Here is a 13,668-nt window from a genome sequence, read left to right on the forward strand (position 1 = left end):
CTAAAAACAAACAATCGCATGCAATACTTGCTCTAAAGTTTTGATGTCAACATAAGTGCAAGTCAATAAAACGTAATACTTTCCTTAATTTGGCTCGTACTGTAAGTACTCGGGTCAATATTTAGTGTATTGTCTGGTACGCAATTCTTTTGTAATGGTGGGCAAACTTAACAAAAAAGATGAGACATCTTCAAAGGAGAGTGGTGGCTCGTGTACCGCTCCATCATATGATGTCAGCCTTCTGCAAATGCTGCATCTCAGAATGCATATAAAATCAACGTATCCACAATAGTTACTCATTCGTTAGTTTGTGCTCACGAGGAATACTGAACACCATGCTCAAATACGTGAGTCTCGGTTTATTGTAATTTAATATTTAATCATTTTCGAAGGTTACAAATTGTTAGTTATTAATTTTTAAATTAACTCATCATATTGCTAAATATTTTCGCGATATATATTTATCTGTTTTACCGTACTTTTAACCTTATTTAACATTAGTAAACTTTTAATTACAGAACTGTTTAGGGTGAAAATTTAATGCGATATTTTTATTCCTGACTCATCTATTAATTTTAACTAGCGTGTGTACTTAAAATCTAAGCTTAAGTAGTATTGCAAAATTAAGTAGGTACAAGTCAGAGATTACATAACACATAAACAAATGACAATATGATTTCAAAATGCTTTGAATTGAAATAATAAGAAACATTGATATAATGCGTTACTGTTATCCATTGGCCTCAGAGATCTTAAGATTTAATAGGTAACCTACACTCTGAATAGGTTTAACAAACTACTGAACAAACATACAAATGTTCACGTAGATAACGCTAAACTAGTAACCTCTTAGTAATTAAAATGAAGAAAATCCTCGTCAAATGTAATTATCACCAAATTGTAAATAACCTATGTTTAATATGCTTTTTTTCCAAACCGAATGAAATAAACTTAACTTATATAAGGTTTTCTTAACTTGAGTACTGCAATAAATACAAATTATCGGTAAGCAAAAACGCACTTACAAACACTCATTCAAAAGTAGCTTATTCGATTTGGAATATTTCTAATTATTATAAATATATATAAAATTATTGACAAATGAAGGTAAACAAAATTAGTCAAAGGTGGGTTCTCTGCTGCATTCGATATCACTAGGCAGCGATATGACCTATCAAATCGATTACCTGGTTTGTATATAAAAAAAAAAATCCGTGCAGCCACATCATCATCATCATTGTATCAACCGATGGACCACTGCGAACCGAGTCCACTGCTGGGGATAGGACTTTTACAGGATTTTCATAACTCCTCGGTCTTGTACTACCTACCTATTTTTCCCTGTGTCTTAACTGCGTCGCTTTGCGCAATGCCCAACCTCGTGGTCTACCAAGCAATCATTTAAAAATACATCAATTGCTGTTTAATATCACGACATATTTATAAGGGATGTTTTTATTCTATCCGATTCGTAAACCATGAGGATTAGTTTAAATATAAGGCATTTCCTTTCGCCTTATAGGTCTTGTCAATAAATTTGGGTTGTACATGTTCCTTTCCTCAAAACCAGCATTTATTTATCTGGGTGAAATATACTATTTGTCTTTCTCTACATATACCCACGACGAGATCCATGCAAAATTTAATGATAATCGTTTCAGTTATGAAGGCCTGAAATCCTTACAAGCAAACAACCTCACATTCGTATTTAAAATATTAGTAATGATTAGAATACTCCAAAAATATAATTTTGTAATGCTTGGCGGGATTTGAACCTTCGAGCGTGATGTTTTATAATGTATGAGTTTGTTAAAATGAATTTTCTTTTGTATTCTGTTAGTGTTTTACACTTTTATAAAAATATAAAATTAGGATAATTCAATCAATATAATAATATACATTTATCATCTGTGTTACTAAGGTGACCGTTGTGTGCGTGCTTGCCGCGCTGTGCGCTGGAGCTCCGCAGAACCCCCAGGATGTACAAATCCTGCGTTTTGACAGCGACGTGCAACCTGATGGATACAGCTTTGCGTAAGTTATGAGATGCCGTTTAAACAAAAATGGCGCATGCCTGTATTCGACCCATATTCCTCATGTACTTTGCTGTACATAAGGTAGTGCTTCCCGATGGATACAGCATTGCGTAAGTTTTATGATGCGCGCGTTTAAAGAAACTAGCATACCTGACGCTGACTCATATTCCTTATGAACTTTGGTAAAAGAAAGGTGATGTTTAAATCCTGGGATTTGAAAGCGACGTGCTGCTCGGTGGATACAGCTTACCTACGTAAGTTTTGTAGCAGCGTTTTCTGTAAGAACAGAAATGGCGTTTGCCTGATGTTGACCCATATTCTTCATGAACGCTGGTTTACGAAAGGTATTACGTGAATCCTACATTAAAATTAAGGCGAGTTTATATTCTAAGCATTCTTGACAAAATAAAATGAAGGATAACAGACTTTGCGACTCTAAACAAAGAAGCGAAGGAAACTGAAACGGGAAACGTACCTCTAAATCGGTGAAACAACCCAATCGATCTGGTCAAACCAAACCATTCCCTGCTCTTTTCCTTAATTAATAAGCATTAGCCTACGATTAATAATAGTATCAGCATAATTGGTGGGTTACCTGTTGAAAATTTTTATTAATATTAATACGTCTCTGATAGTAAACTTATACAAGATAAAAACTAAATTGTACTTAAAATAGTTTTTCCTCATTTGTTGTTTTGAGAAAACAATAAGAAGCAGAAGAACATAGAAAAGATGATGGAATTATTATAAATGTTTGTGATTTTAAAAATGAAACATTTATGAGATATTGAATTAACCTACAGTGAAAGCTTGAATTTTACCCTTGTTTGCATCTAAAACATTTATTTAAGAAAAGTTAGCAGCATTGAGAACTAATACCTAATTAAAAATACACCTGTAAAGATTGCAAACTCAAAGTATTGTTAAGTATGTCAATAACCATGACTGGTATTCTAAAGATTTCACGTAATCGAATATGCTCTCTTTGAACTTTGAACACATCACGTTTGAACTCTCATATTTGTATTGAGGACGACCTAACTTTTAACTGATCCTAGAGATATATCAGCACGTTCTAAGTTTGAAATTGTTTTTGAACTTAAGGCCGAGGCTAATATTCCATTGTATTCATAATTTGAGGTTAATTAAACTTTTTAAACCGATGGCCTGAACAGTGACTTATTACTAAAATAAAATTACTGCCGTGGATTCTTTAATCTTTTGGCCTTTATTTGGCATTTGGAAAATACCATTATTCTCTTAACCCTAAAAAAACTAACCTTACCTTATTTCCTTTCTTAGAAAACCCTTTTTCTTAAGAGTTAGTTACCTTGTAAGTATTTTATTATATAATCAACGAACCTTTATTGCAGCAGGTATACCCTTTACGGGTCAACTATAAATCTCTCTTCGATGCACTGGGCTTGCACTCCACAGTATATATATATATTAATTACACTGATGATGATGATAATAATAAGGATAATTATTTATTGTTTTATTTTTTACAGGTATGAAACCAGTGACGGCACCTCAAGACAAGAACAGGGAAAGATTGACAATCCCCAATCTGAAGACGCTGCCTTATCTGTAACCGGGGAGTACGCGTACATTGCTCCAGATGGAAAGCAATACAAAGTAGTATTCACCGCAGATACCAACGGCTACCGACCCAAGACAACCCTCGGACAAAAGTAGTTTAATAAAAGAAAATAATTAATTACTGGTGTTAGACAGCGCGGCACGTAAAAAGAGCTCTGGCGCGCTTTACTGCACACAGTGCGATTTATACATAACAATAACAGCTTATTGTTTTATCATAATACGTAAGTGTAATGATGATTATACTATACAAATATTAGCTATATAAATGTTGACATTCAATCTCATAAAAATCATCTACAGCGCAGGTTGATCATCGGAGATCTTTTTACGTGATGCGACCTTTACCTTTGACCGTGTAAATAACTAAAATCTTGGTCGATACCAGTATTCCCTTTCAACTAACAGAATTCAATACTCGATCTCAGTTATTACTGCGTATGTGCATCTGATGAGAAACTGTATCTAACTTGTGCCATAGGATACTTTTGTTTTTAATTTTTACACTTTTGTATCGAAGCTTTCCTAAAAAATAAATAATTAAAATTTATTGGTGTTTCATTTTAGAATTCGAGTAAGTATGACTTGAATTACCTATTAATCACTTCTTAACACATAATCATAGTTATCTATTTCACACCATCATACTTATGACATAAATGTGAAAGCTACTACGATGTTGATATATTTGAATAGATCAAATTTTGAATAACAACAAGAATATACGAGTATTTTTTCCTAGGACAAGAAAAAAATTAAAAAAAAAATCGACTTAATCATTTTCTATAAGTCAAACTTGAATAATTATTGCACTGCTTCTAGCAGGCATTACTTTGCGGAATTACATGATAAATTATCAAAATGAGCTTAATTTGCTATGCTCCGCGCATAGCAGGAGAATCTATATGGTGTAATTTATAATTTCTTCAATAGTTTGATGAAAAATATTGTGGTACCCCCGATATACTAAATACATAAGCAAAAACCCTTTCGATGATATGCTGCGTGATTGCGTAAACAACGCATATTTATGCATACATAAATCGCAGTTAATTTGCTTTGACTTTTTTTAGATTTCGATTGTATTATATGTGTCCGCATCAGATTTATATGAAATTTAAATAAAGCCATTTCAAAATTTACCCCTTTTGAACAAAAAAGATTTTTGCAAATCCGTCTATTGATAACATACATTAAAAAAAACATCTGAATTCGTAATCTCCTCCTTTTTGAACTTGTTTAATAATATGTTACTACTTATATATATTATAATATCTTTTCAATTTTACGAAAAAGTAAGCTACAGCTATTATGTATACATTTATATCTCAACTCACATAAAATATTACGTTGAAACCACCTTTAACCTCAGATTACAATACGAAAGGAAACTGTTGTAGCGGATGCTATTAACTGACAACCTACCTATTCGTGCAACTTTTCTTGCTTATTCCTGTAATCTTAAAACCAGTCAACTATGGAGCGATATGACTTTATATCATCATCGTTTTTGAAGCGGTAATATCCCAGTAGGTAAGACCTTGACATCACTTTCGGGGTGCCGAGTTCGAATCCCAGCAAACACTTTCGGGGTGACGAGTTCGAATCCCAGCAAACACCTCTAGCTTTTCTAACTTATGTGCGTTTTTATTACTAAAATATCACTTGATTCAACGGTGAAGGAAAACATCCCGGGGAAACCTGCATGCCTGTGCGTTTTCGCAAAAGCGCGTGGAGTCCACCGATCCACACTTTGCCAGCTTGGTGGACTAAGACCTTTTTTATATACAGAAGAAATGCTTGACGCATACCACTCCGTTTCGGTAAACCGAGTAGTAATGTGGATCTCGATAGATCTATTCACCGCACTCTTGCCAAGGTTTTGACCCCCAATGCATTGAGGGTCCAATCGTCAATGGCCTGATCGCTGCCGAATCCTCTAGAGTGGCGTGCGCTACACGGCACGCAGCCTTCTTAGACCTGTTATTAGTTGGTGACAAACTTCTCCTTTAATTCGCCACCCGCGGGTCTACAACTCATGGAGGCCGGAGGTCATCGATTGCTCTCCAGCGCCTAGTTTGTCTCCTGCGAGAGGGGAGTGTAGATGCCCTTTCTCTGTCTAGCTCCGCCACTTCGTTCGCCAACATCACCTCCTTGCAAAAAGCAGTAGTCCAGTGGTATTCCACGCTGACTCGCTCTGTACTATCGTTGGGAAAATAGTTGCAAGCGAAAGATCACAAGCTGCCGTATTATCGAGGGTCTAAGCTGGACACACCTCCAAGGTGTGCTGCGCGTGATCCTTCTCACCGCCTGTAATGGGTGTATAAAATGATGATGATTTTTGTTGGAATAAAAAGTTGCTTTTATGTTAACCCGGACTCTGGAGCTATAAGTATATTAAATCACATTCAAAGCCGTTCAGTAGTTGCCAAGTAATACGCAAACTGACAAACAGACAGACAAAAACCAAATAATCGTAATTGGGCTCTCTATCTAGGATATATTTGGTGAGACCGTTTATTCATAGAAAACGTTTTGCAATTTGGAAAACAATACAATTTCAGCTGTGTTCAACCACAAGTTTTCTATTATATTCATTCACACTAAGAAATTTTATAGGTAGCATAAGCAATGTACAAGCAAATATTTCGTAAACAGCTAAATGCCAGTCCTTACATGTCGTAAAGACCTAATGGAATAAACGATACCTAAGATGGATACCTACCTAAGTTTTATTATGACGAACTTTGCTTGGGCAGTATTTATAAGCGGTTTTTTAATTTTGTTTTTTTTACACAAGGCCTATTATTTATTTTAAGGCCTATTTTACAAAAGTTACGAACACGTCTCCATTTGGCTCAGAAATTTTGTTTTATGTTATGGTAATCTAAGTCTAGATCAATAAGATATCAACCGTCAATGTAAATCGTTATGGATCTTCATATCAACACTATACAAACCCAATACCGACCCACTACAGGGCAAGGATCTCCTCCGACAATGTGAAGGGGTTACGGCCGTAGTCTTATACGCTGGCCCACTGTGGATTGGTGGACTCCACACAACTTTGTGAACATTATGTAATACTCATAGGCATTCAGGTTTCCTTACGATGTTTTCCTTCACCGGCTATTATCGCTCACTAGGCTATCCTCGCTCTTAGGATTGGGATCAGGGTTTAAATTTTTAGGCATGTTTTTCCCTAACGTATTTAGGTTTTAAAGGTAAATCTAGACTTTAATAAACGAAAAATAATTCACTTTACAGCCAATTTGTTCGTTGAAGATGTCGCCATCTGTAGCTGGTACAACTAAGATTGCTTACGACTATATTTTGGAAACCTCACACGCAATGAAATTTTTCTTAGTAATTTCAATTTACATAGGTACATTAAAAACGCACCGAAATGAGTAGGTACCACTACCATTGCCTCGGTAAATAAAAGTTGTAATTAATTACAAGTAATGCTTTATTTCACTGTGCCTGATTGCTTGAAATTAAGACAGACTGAGATGGGACAGGTTCCGGTTCAGGCGATTGTGGTAAATGTGATCCCTCTGCTTTATAACCATCCAGACCAGCGGTGTACTTGGTAACATACGTCTTGCCGTCATCCCCTACATAAGAAACCTCTCCATCAGTTATGAGAACAGAGCCAGTGCCATCTTTGGAAGGGACGAGGCGGCCCCGCTCCGATACAACTGTGCCCTCTGCTGTCACATAGCGTAGCGCATACTGTCCGAACTCATCGTGAACTTCCTCGTGTTCAAGGGCCGGCAGCTCTCTTAGGGCAGCAGTCGCGGACTTATTATCTTCTTGGATCGAAGCGGATAGAGACGCCGCAACGCAGAGAGATAAGATGAAAAACTGTAATAGAGATTCCGAGATAAGTAAGACTCTAGGGACCCAACTTTACTAAGATTGAGCCAGCAGCATTGAGAATATTGGCATTCAAATTCCATGAACTCAACGAGAAAACAAAATGGTACAATTTAAAGAATAGTACGCGACAACCAGAATCTGTGCAGAAACCAGTGCTGCCTCAATCTTATGACCTCCTTTGGTAAAATTAAACTACGACGATTTCAAAAAAGTAATACCTAAAAGCTGATCAATAACACTTGTGGATACGTGTATAATCCGAGAAGTATTAGGTATGTATCCGTAACATAAGTAAAATGTAAAGTTTTCAAAACTTACGGTTTTCATGATGACGTAAAACTATGTTATCTTATGTCGACCTTGATATTTTGATTTTCTCACAGACAATGATACAGAAATATGTTAAAGTTAATATTTATAGTCCTTTTAATCACCTAATTAGTAATACACCAATAGTTTTTTCCACAAATATTTTAATTAATTACACGTAGTTATTTTTACTAATACCTTTTACCAAACCAGATCTTAATGTCCAATAGAAATTGGATCTTATTGATCTTAAAGCAGCAATTGCAGAATCTATCCAGTTTCATAAGAATATTTTAGTATGAAGATTGACGGTCACTTTCTTTTTTTTCCAAAAAGGGAAATATGAGTGTAAACGATTGAACCACTCATCATCATGTCAACTCTTAAACAGCCTAATATACAGGGCACGGGTCTCCTCCTACAATGAGAAGGGGGTTAAGGCCTTAGTGCACCACGCTGGCGGATTGGTGGACTTCTCACGCCTTTGACAACATTATGTAGAACTCTCAGACATGCAGGTTTCCTGACTATTTTTACTTCACAGTTGAAGCAAGTGATGCAACGCGCATAACTTAGAAAAGTTAGAAGAACTTAAACTCGGCCCCCCAAAAGTGAAGTCATCGTCGCTTTTTCTTTCGACACATTTCATCAAAATTGGTTCAGCCATCTAGAAAGAGCTCATTGACATACTAACGTATGTGTGATAAAGATATAAACTTCTTCATTATATGGGTTGAGCTAAGCATACTTCATAATAAGGATTATTTCTGACATAAGTGAAATAAATTAACTTTTTTAGTGTTTTTTAAAGGTCGATAAATCCTTTAACCGAGGTAAATAGTTGAAAGTTTGGTTTTAATTGACTGTATTTAATCACTTACTAAGTACAAGGATAAAAATTTAAAATGTATTGGATTTTTATCGTTAAAGTCCAAACTATATTGGAAAGTTAAGAATACTATGTAAATATTCCTCTACCAAATAACTTAGTAGCTCTACATGCTTATGAATTACAATGCTACACTTAACAGGTCTGTTATTATTTTAAACGCTGCGCCTAAATCTTTACAATTGTTTATTCTGAGAAACGCAAATGCATAATAACAAAAGTCTTAGGCGGTATGTTCAAGTATCTTACTCAATTCATTGTTTCGTTTGTGTACAAGAAAACAATTTCTTTAACCCTTCTCATTGTGGGAGGGCACCCGTTCCCCGGAATGGGCCGGTAATGGGTTTATATGATGATGATGATGATGAAGACAATTTATAAAAATTACACTAGGACTTCAAAGATTACTATTTCAATAAGAGTAAAACTACTCCAAATAATCGCAGTATTTTTATTACCTACAAGCACTAAAAAGAGTACTTATATCTCATAGCAAAATCTACGAAAGAAGTTTTGGCTCGATATACCTATTCATGTATTCAAGAGAACGTAATTCAAATAAAACTAAACTTGTTTCATCTTAATGCAATAAATGTTTTTAATTAAAGTGAACCGAACTAATTTAGCTAGTCTTTAGGAAACACGTTAAAAAAAACCTACATTATTTCACTTACTTTTCTAAATAATTAATTCGAAATAATAATAATATAAATATTAATTTAGCCGAATTTTACCGAGAGGGGCCGCAAACTTTTTGAGTGTATTACATATACCTAAAAAAATATATATTTCATACATACTTACTATATATATCTTTTGTTTCGGCTACAAGTTATTATTCAAATCGTGATGACACCAACAGCATAGCTCGTGAGCGTATTCAGTTCCTTAATCGCATATTTTTGCACAAATAATGTCGTGAACATAATATATATATAAAATAAATTAATCATACTTTACTAGGGTGAGCTACTCTTCACTTGTCAAACAAAGACATTTTATGTTAATTAATTATTAATAAAATTATTAAGCGTCCTGCGTGCTCGTATACTCCTGCTATATGCTTCGGTCTTCAACAAGTCTACCCAGTGTGGTAATTATTATAAGAAACCCTACCGTTGAAAGAGGTCTGCTGCCTAATAGCCTATAAAACCCACGGGAGAGTGGGTCAATAGGGAGCCCTTTTAGGGACAAACGACACTTCTGCGAAGGCAACACACTATAACTTGCGACAGGAAGTGAATATCCAATAATAATAATAATATTTATTTGCCTACATCCTACCTATTTGTAAAAAAATCATATTACGAATAGAAACAATGAGGTAACTGATATCGTCGCAATATAGCGAAATAAAAACCTCATTTTTGGGGCTAAGGGAAATTGGATAGAAGCGGGAGTTATTTTGCCGAAAGTCCGAAAGGATTTCCGCAATTGAAATTATAATTAAAAACATTGAACTTAACTTTCAACATTGAACTACACGTTTCAACATCCCGGCATAAGTGTTGAGTGCTGTAAGTAGGATTTGAATTTTCATTCTGAATCTTATCTTTTCCAACTGGTGAAAACACACGTGATAAAGGTTCTACACAAACGTATAAGCTTAAACGAATACTTTTGAGTTATAGCGTAGGCCTACTTGAAATAAACAACTTTTGCGTATGTATTTGATCCATTAAGTGCAGAGACTTTTGGCCATGGATTCATATACTTAGAACATTTAGCGTGACCTTTATAATAATATTAATTAGTAAGACGATTATACTAGGAAACGTTTAAATACCGCTCTATGAACTTGCATCATAAATCTTTAACCGTATGTAACAGTACAATACTAGGCATTTATAACTTAGATTTATAAACAAAGCCTGCCTATTATGTCGAATGGTAAATAATATTCGAAAAGGTAAGCAAAGAGTTTGGTAAGCAAAAGTTTGTTTAATAATTATATTTAAGGAATTAAAAGTAACATCTAGCACATGTGACCGTTTTATCAGTTGCCTACTTACTAATTTAGTAGAATTAAGTTATAATAATTTTACTAAAAACGGCACGTATCTTTAAAGAGGATTCTCCTAAGCTGTTAATCTGCTGAGGATAAAGCTGCTCGTTTTTTAATTTTTACTATTTGTTCCATTTCCTATGTATCTTAACCTTCTTATAAAATGTAAATAGGAACCAAATGCGTTTATAAAAATAAACAATTTTGATGCCATCAAATCATACAAACAACCTTGATTGTTGTGGTAATTGTAAAGTAAACATTGAACACTTAAACAAATGACCTCTATAAATAAGTTAGAATATAAGATTCGGTTGAATTGATACCACATTATAAGCTAGCCATTAAAAATTAGGCTCTACCTGAAAGGCAGTTTGCTCTTTTGTTCTGTTTCATAATAATATGTATTATTCAAGAATACATATTGCAACTAACACGCTAAAACTATTTTTATTACTTATTTTATATATAAAAACCTGCCAACACGACCAAAAATGTTACTTGAAACGTGGTTTATTTCTCAATAATTTTAATCTGAAACTAGATTACTAATAGATAGATGTCTTTATCCGCAGAAATATTATCAATAAATTTATTGCTAGAGTTCAAAAGGCTAATAATAATACGAAAAACTTCCATAGCTCCCCCTGTTCTCCTATAAATTTAGATCATCTAGGTATCCCTGAAAACCTATTTTGAGAGCACTGCTTGCGAATTCTTATACCTACTAGCCAAGAAAAAACTATGCCTGCCAACTAAGGCAGCAGTGACGACGAAGACGACGCTTTGGTGTTGATCCTAACCATCGGAGTTGAAACTACCACAGATAAACTAATTATCCACACAAGTCCATCATCTGAAAGCCGGCACCAAACTGGCGTGGATTGCAATGATTCTTTAAATGCAGAAACACCATAAAAAAAACTCAACATCGGCTTTTATTGTATAACTAATTACACTCTTAATCTAAAACATCTCTTAATCAAATCTTACATGATTGTTATAGAGCAGTGGCGTGCACAGAGTTTTTGACCAGGGTATGCATAAAGCAGGTACATGGCACAAAATGGAAAAAAATCCCCTCCAAAACGAGTTATATAAAATAATTTGGGTATGCAGTGGTTTTCTGCATGTATGAAGTGCACGCCACTGTTATAGAGCATCGACCTATCCGGCTTCTCTAATGTGAGTTGAGGGGTTTCTTATTACCGTAAAGATAATTTTTTGCAAACGTAGACTTTATTAATTTGAATTACTTTAATAACACTAAGTTTCCACGTAAATAAGTACATAGGTCATATGACATAAAAGCCCACGATCATTCTATAAGATTTGTGTCTACAGTGTCAGAGAGTCGTATTATTTGCACTTACAAAAAAACCGGTCAAGTTTAGAACAGACATTTGTGGAGGGTCCCGTTGAATTTAATTTATCTTTACATATATTTTGCGTTACTCGTGGGATTTTAAAGACCGTTCATAATCATTTGACGGCCGATTGGTGCAGGGCGCTCAATAGGAAAATATTACAGTGTCTGGGTTTTATCCTGCATTTTATTCATCAATCTTCTTAGTACCCATAAAAGCTACGCTTCCTTAGGAGCTAAATGGCGATCTGTGGGTTTCAAGGTATATTTAGTATTTACTACATTGTCTCGTTATTATAGGAGTCAACATGTTTAACTACGGATTACTAGCAAACGCGTTACATTCCCGGGTAGAGTCTAAAATCGAAAGGTTTTGTGTTATTCTGTCATGAAGTTGAGGTTTCGAGCATTTAAGTGTGATAAAATATTTCAGTCCCAAAATCGTTAGTAACTAGATCAAACTTGAGTATACCTGCAATATTTCTAAAATCAACATTAAGATCAGCCTTATATTAATTTAAATGTATGTAATAGTTTTAAATTAAAACCGAAATCATTTCTCTAAAATCCTATAAAAGCATGACAGTTAGAGCACTCGTTAAATTAACTAGTTTACGTGTTGGTGTTCCACACCAGTGTACCTGAATGATTCAGATATCCTGATATCGTTGTTTTACAATGTTCTTCACGCATTATTTGTCGGGATCGGATTTTTTTATGGCAGATTGATTGAACTTTCTCGGTAGAAATGTTCAGTTCTTTTTGAGGGCTAAGGATGACAACAGGTTGCACATTCCTGCCAGTCACTTGATGGTGTGTGGCAATTCATTTCCAGTCAAAGCGGTTATAGTCTTGAATGGATTTCTATATTATTTATATTTGTATGAGCTATTTATTTATTATTGTTATGTGTTGTTGTTGTAGTTCATGTTATGACATGTTATTTTTTAAATATTGCACTATCCCGTTTCCATAATCATTTATTTGCTTCTTTCATTAAGGTTTGTCTGGAGGAGATCGCATAAAGCGATAAGACCGCCCTACCGCATTTTTATTTCTTTTACTATTTCTAATATTTATTATCTGTATCCCTTAATTGTGTGCAATAAAGATTTCACCTATCTAAAACCTAAAATAATAATAATCTAATTAATCCTGTATGTACTAAACGTCAGTGATTGGGTGAATTTAATTTATTATGTAATATGTTCCTAACTTATCCCGACCGGTAGACATGAAGTACAAAGGATCTTGTGTGTGAGTCATATGAGTTACCCATATCAATATTCCGTTGTCTATTTTGGGGTATACGGAACGCTAAAAGCGTTCGCAAATAAAGTGGAAATGTGTATTGGTACTATATATTTTAGCACGCCATTCGAGACGGATCTAGTGAATCCAAAATTTGCTGAACTTGTCAAAAACCCATCTGTATATCTAATAGCAAAATCAAATAAATTCGTACATAAATAAGTAGGCTTGACACAACCTTTAGTCGAAAATAAAGGACTGTGTGTGCTTCATCTACTCTATGTAAACGTATTAATAAGTTACGTTTTACAAATAAGCGACAGTCTCG

General features: G+C 34.6%; 2 protein-coding genes across 2 annotated transcripts; one reads left to right on the top strand and one right to left on the bottom strand.

Annotated features, from left to right (window-relative positions):
- Positions 1–243: 243 nt before the first annotated feature.
- On the top strand, positions 244–4,159 carry LOC120625748 (endocuticle structural glycoprotein ABD-5-like). Its single transcript, XM_039892933.1, has 3 exons — positions 244–347; positions 1,922–2,034; positions 3,548–4,159. The coding sequence occupies exons 1-3, from the start codon at positions 336–338 to the stop codon at positions 3,732–3,734; spliced, it is 312 nt and encodes a 103-aa protein (XP_039748867.1). The 5' UTR covers positions 244–335; the 3' UTR covers positions 3,735–4,159.
- A 2,953-nt stretch (positions 4,160–7,112) lies between these two features.
- LOC120626009 (cuticle protein CP14.6-like) lies at positions 7,113–7,847 on the bottom strand. Its single transcript, XM_039893289.1, has 2 exons — positions 7,839–7,847; positions 7,113–7,505 (listed from the first exon to the last, which is right to left on the bottom strand). Exons 1-2 carry the CDS (start codon positions 7,845–7,847, stop codon positions 7,113–7,115), a joined length of 402 nt encoding a protein of 133 aa, XP_039749223.1.
- Between the last annotated feature and the right edge of the window lie 5,821 nt (positions 7,848–13,668).

This window comes from Pararge aegeria, chromosome 8 (assembly GCF_905163445.1).
Source record: "Pararge aegeria chromosome 8, ilParAegt1.1, whole genome shotgun sequence".
Taxonomy (NCBI): domain Eukaryota; kingdom Metazoa; phylum Arthropoda; class Insecta; order Lepidoptera; family Nymphalidae; genus Pararge; species Pararge aegeria.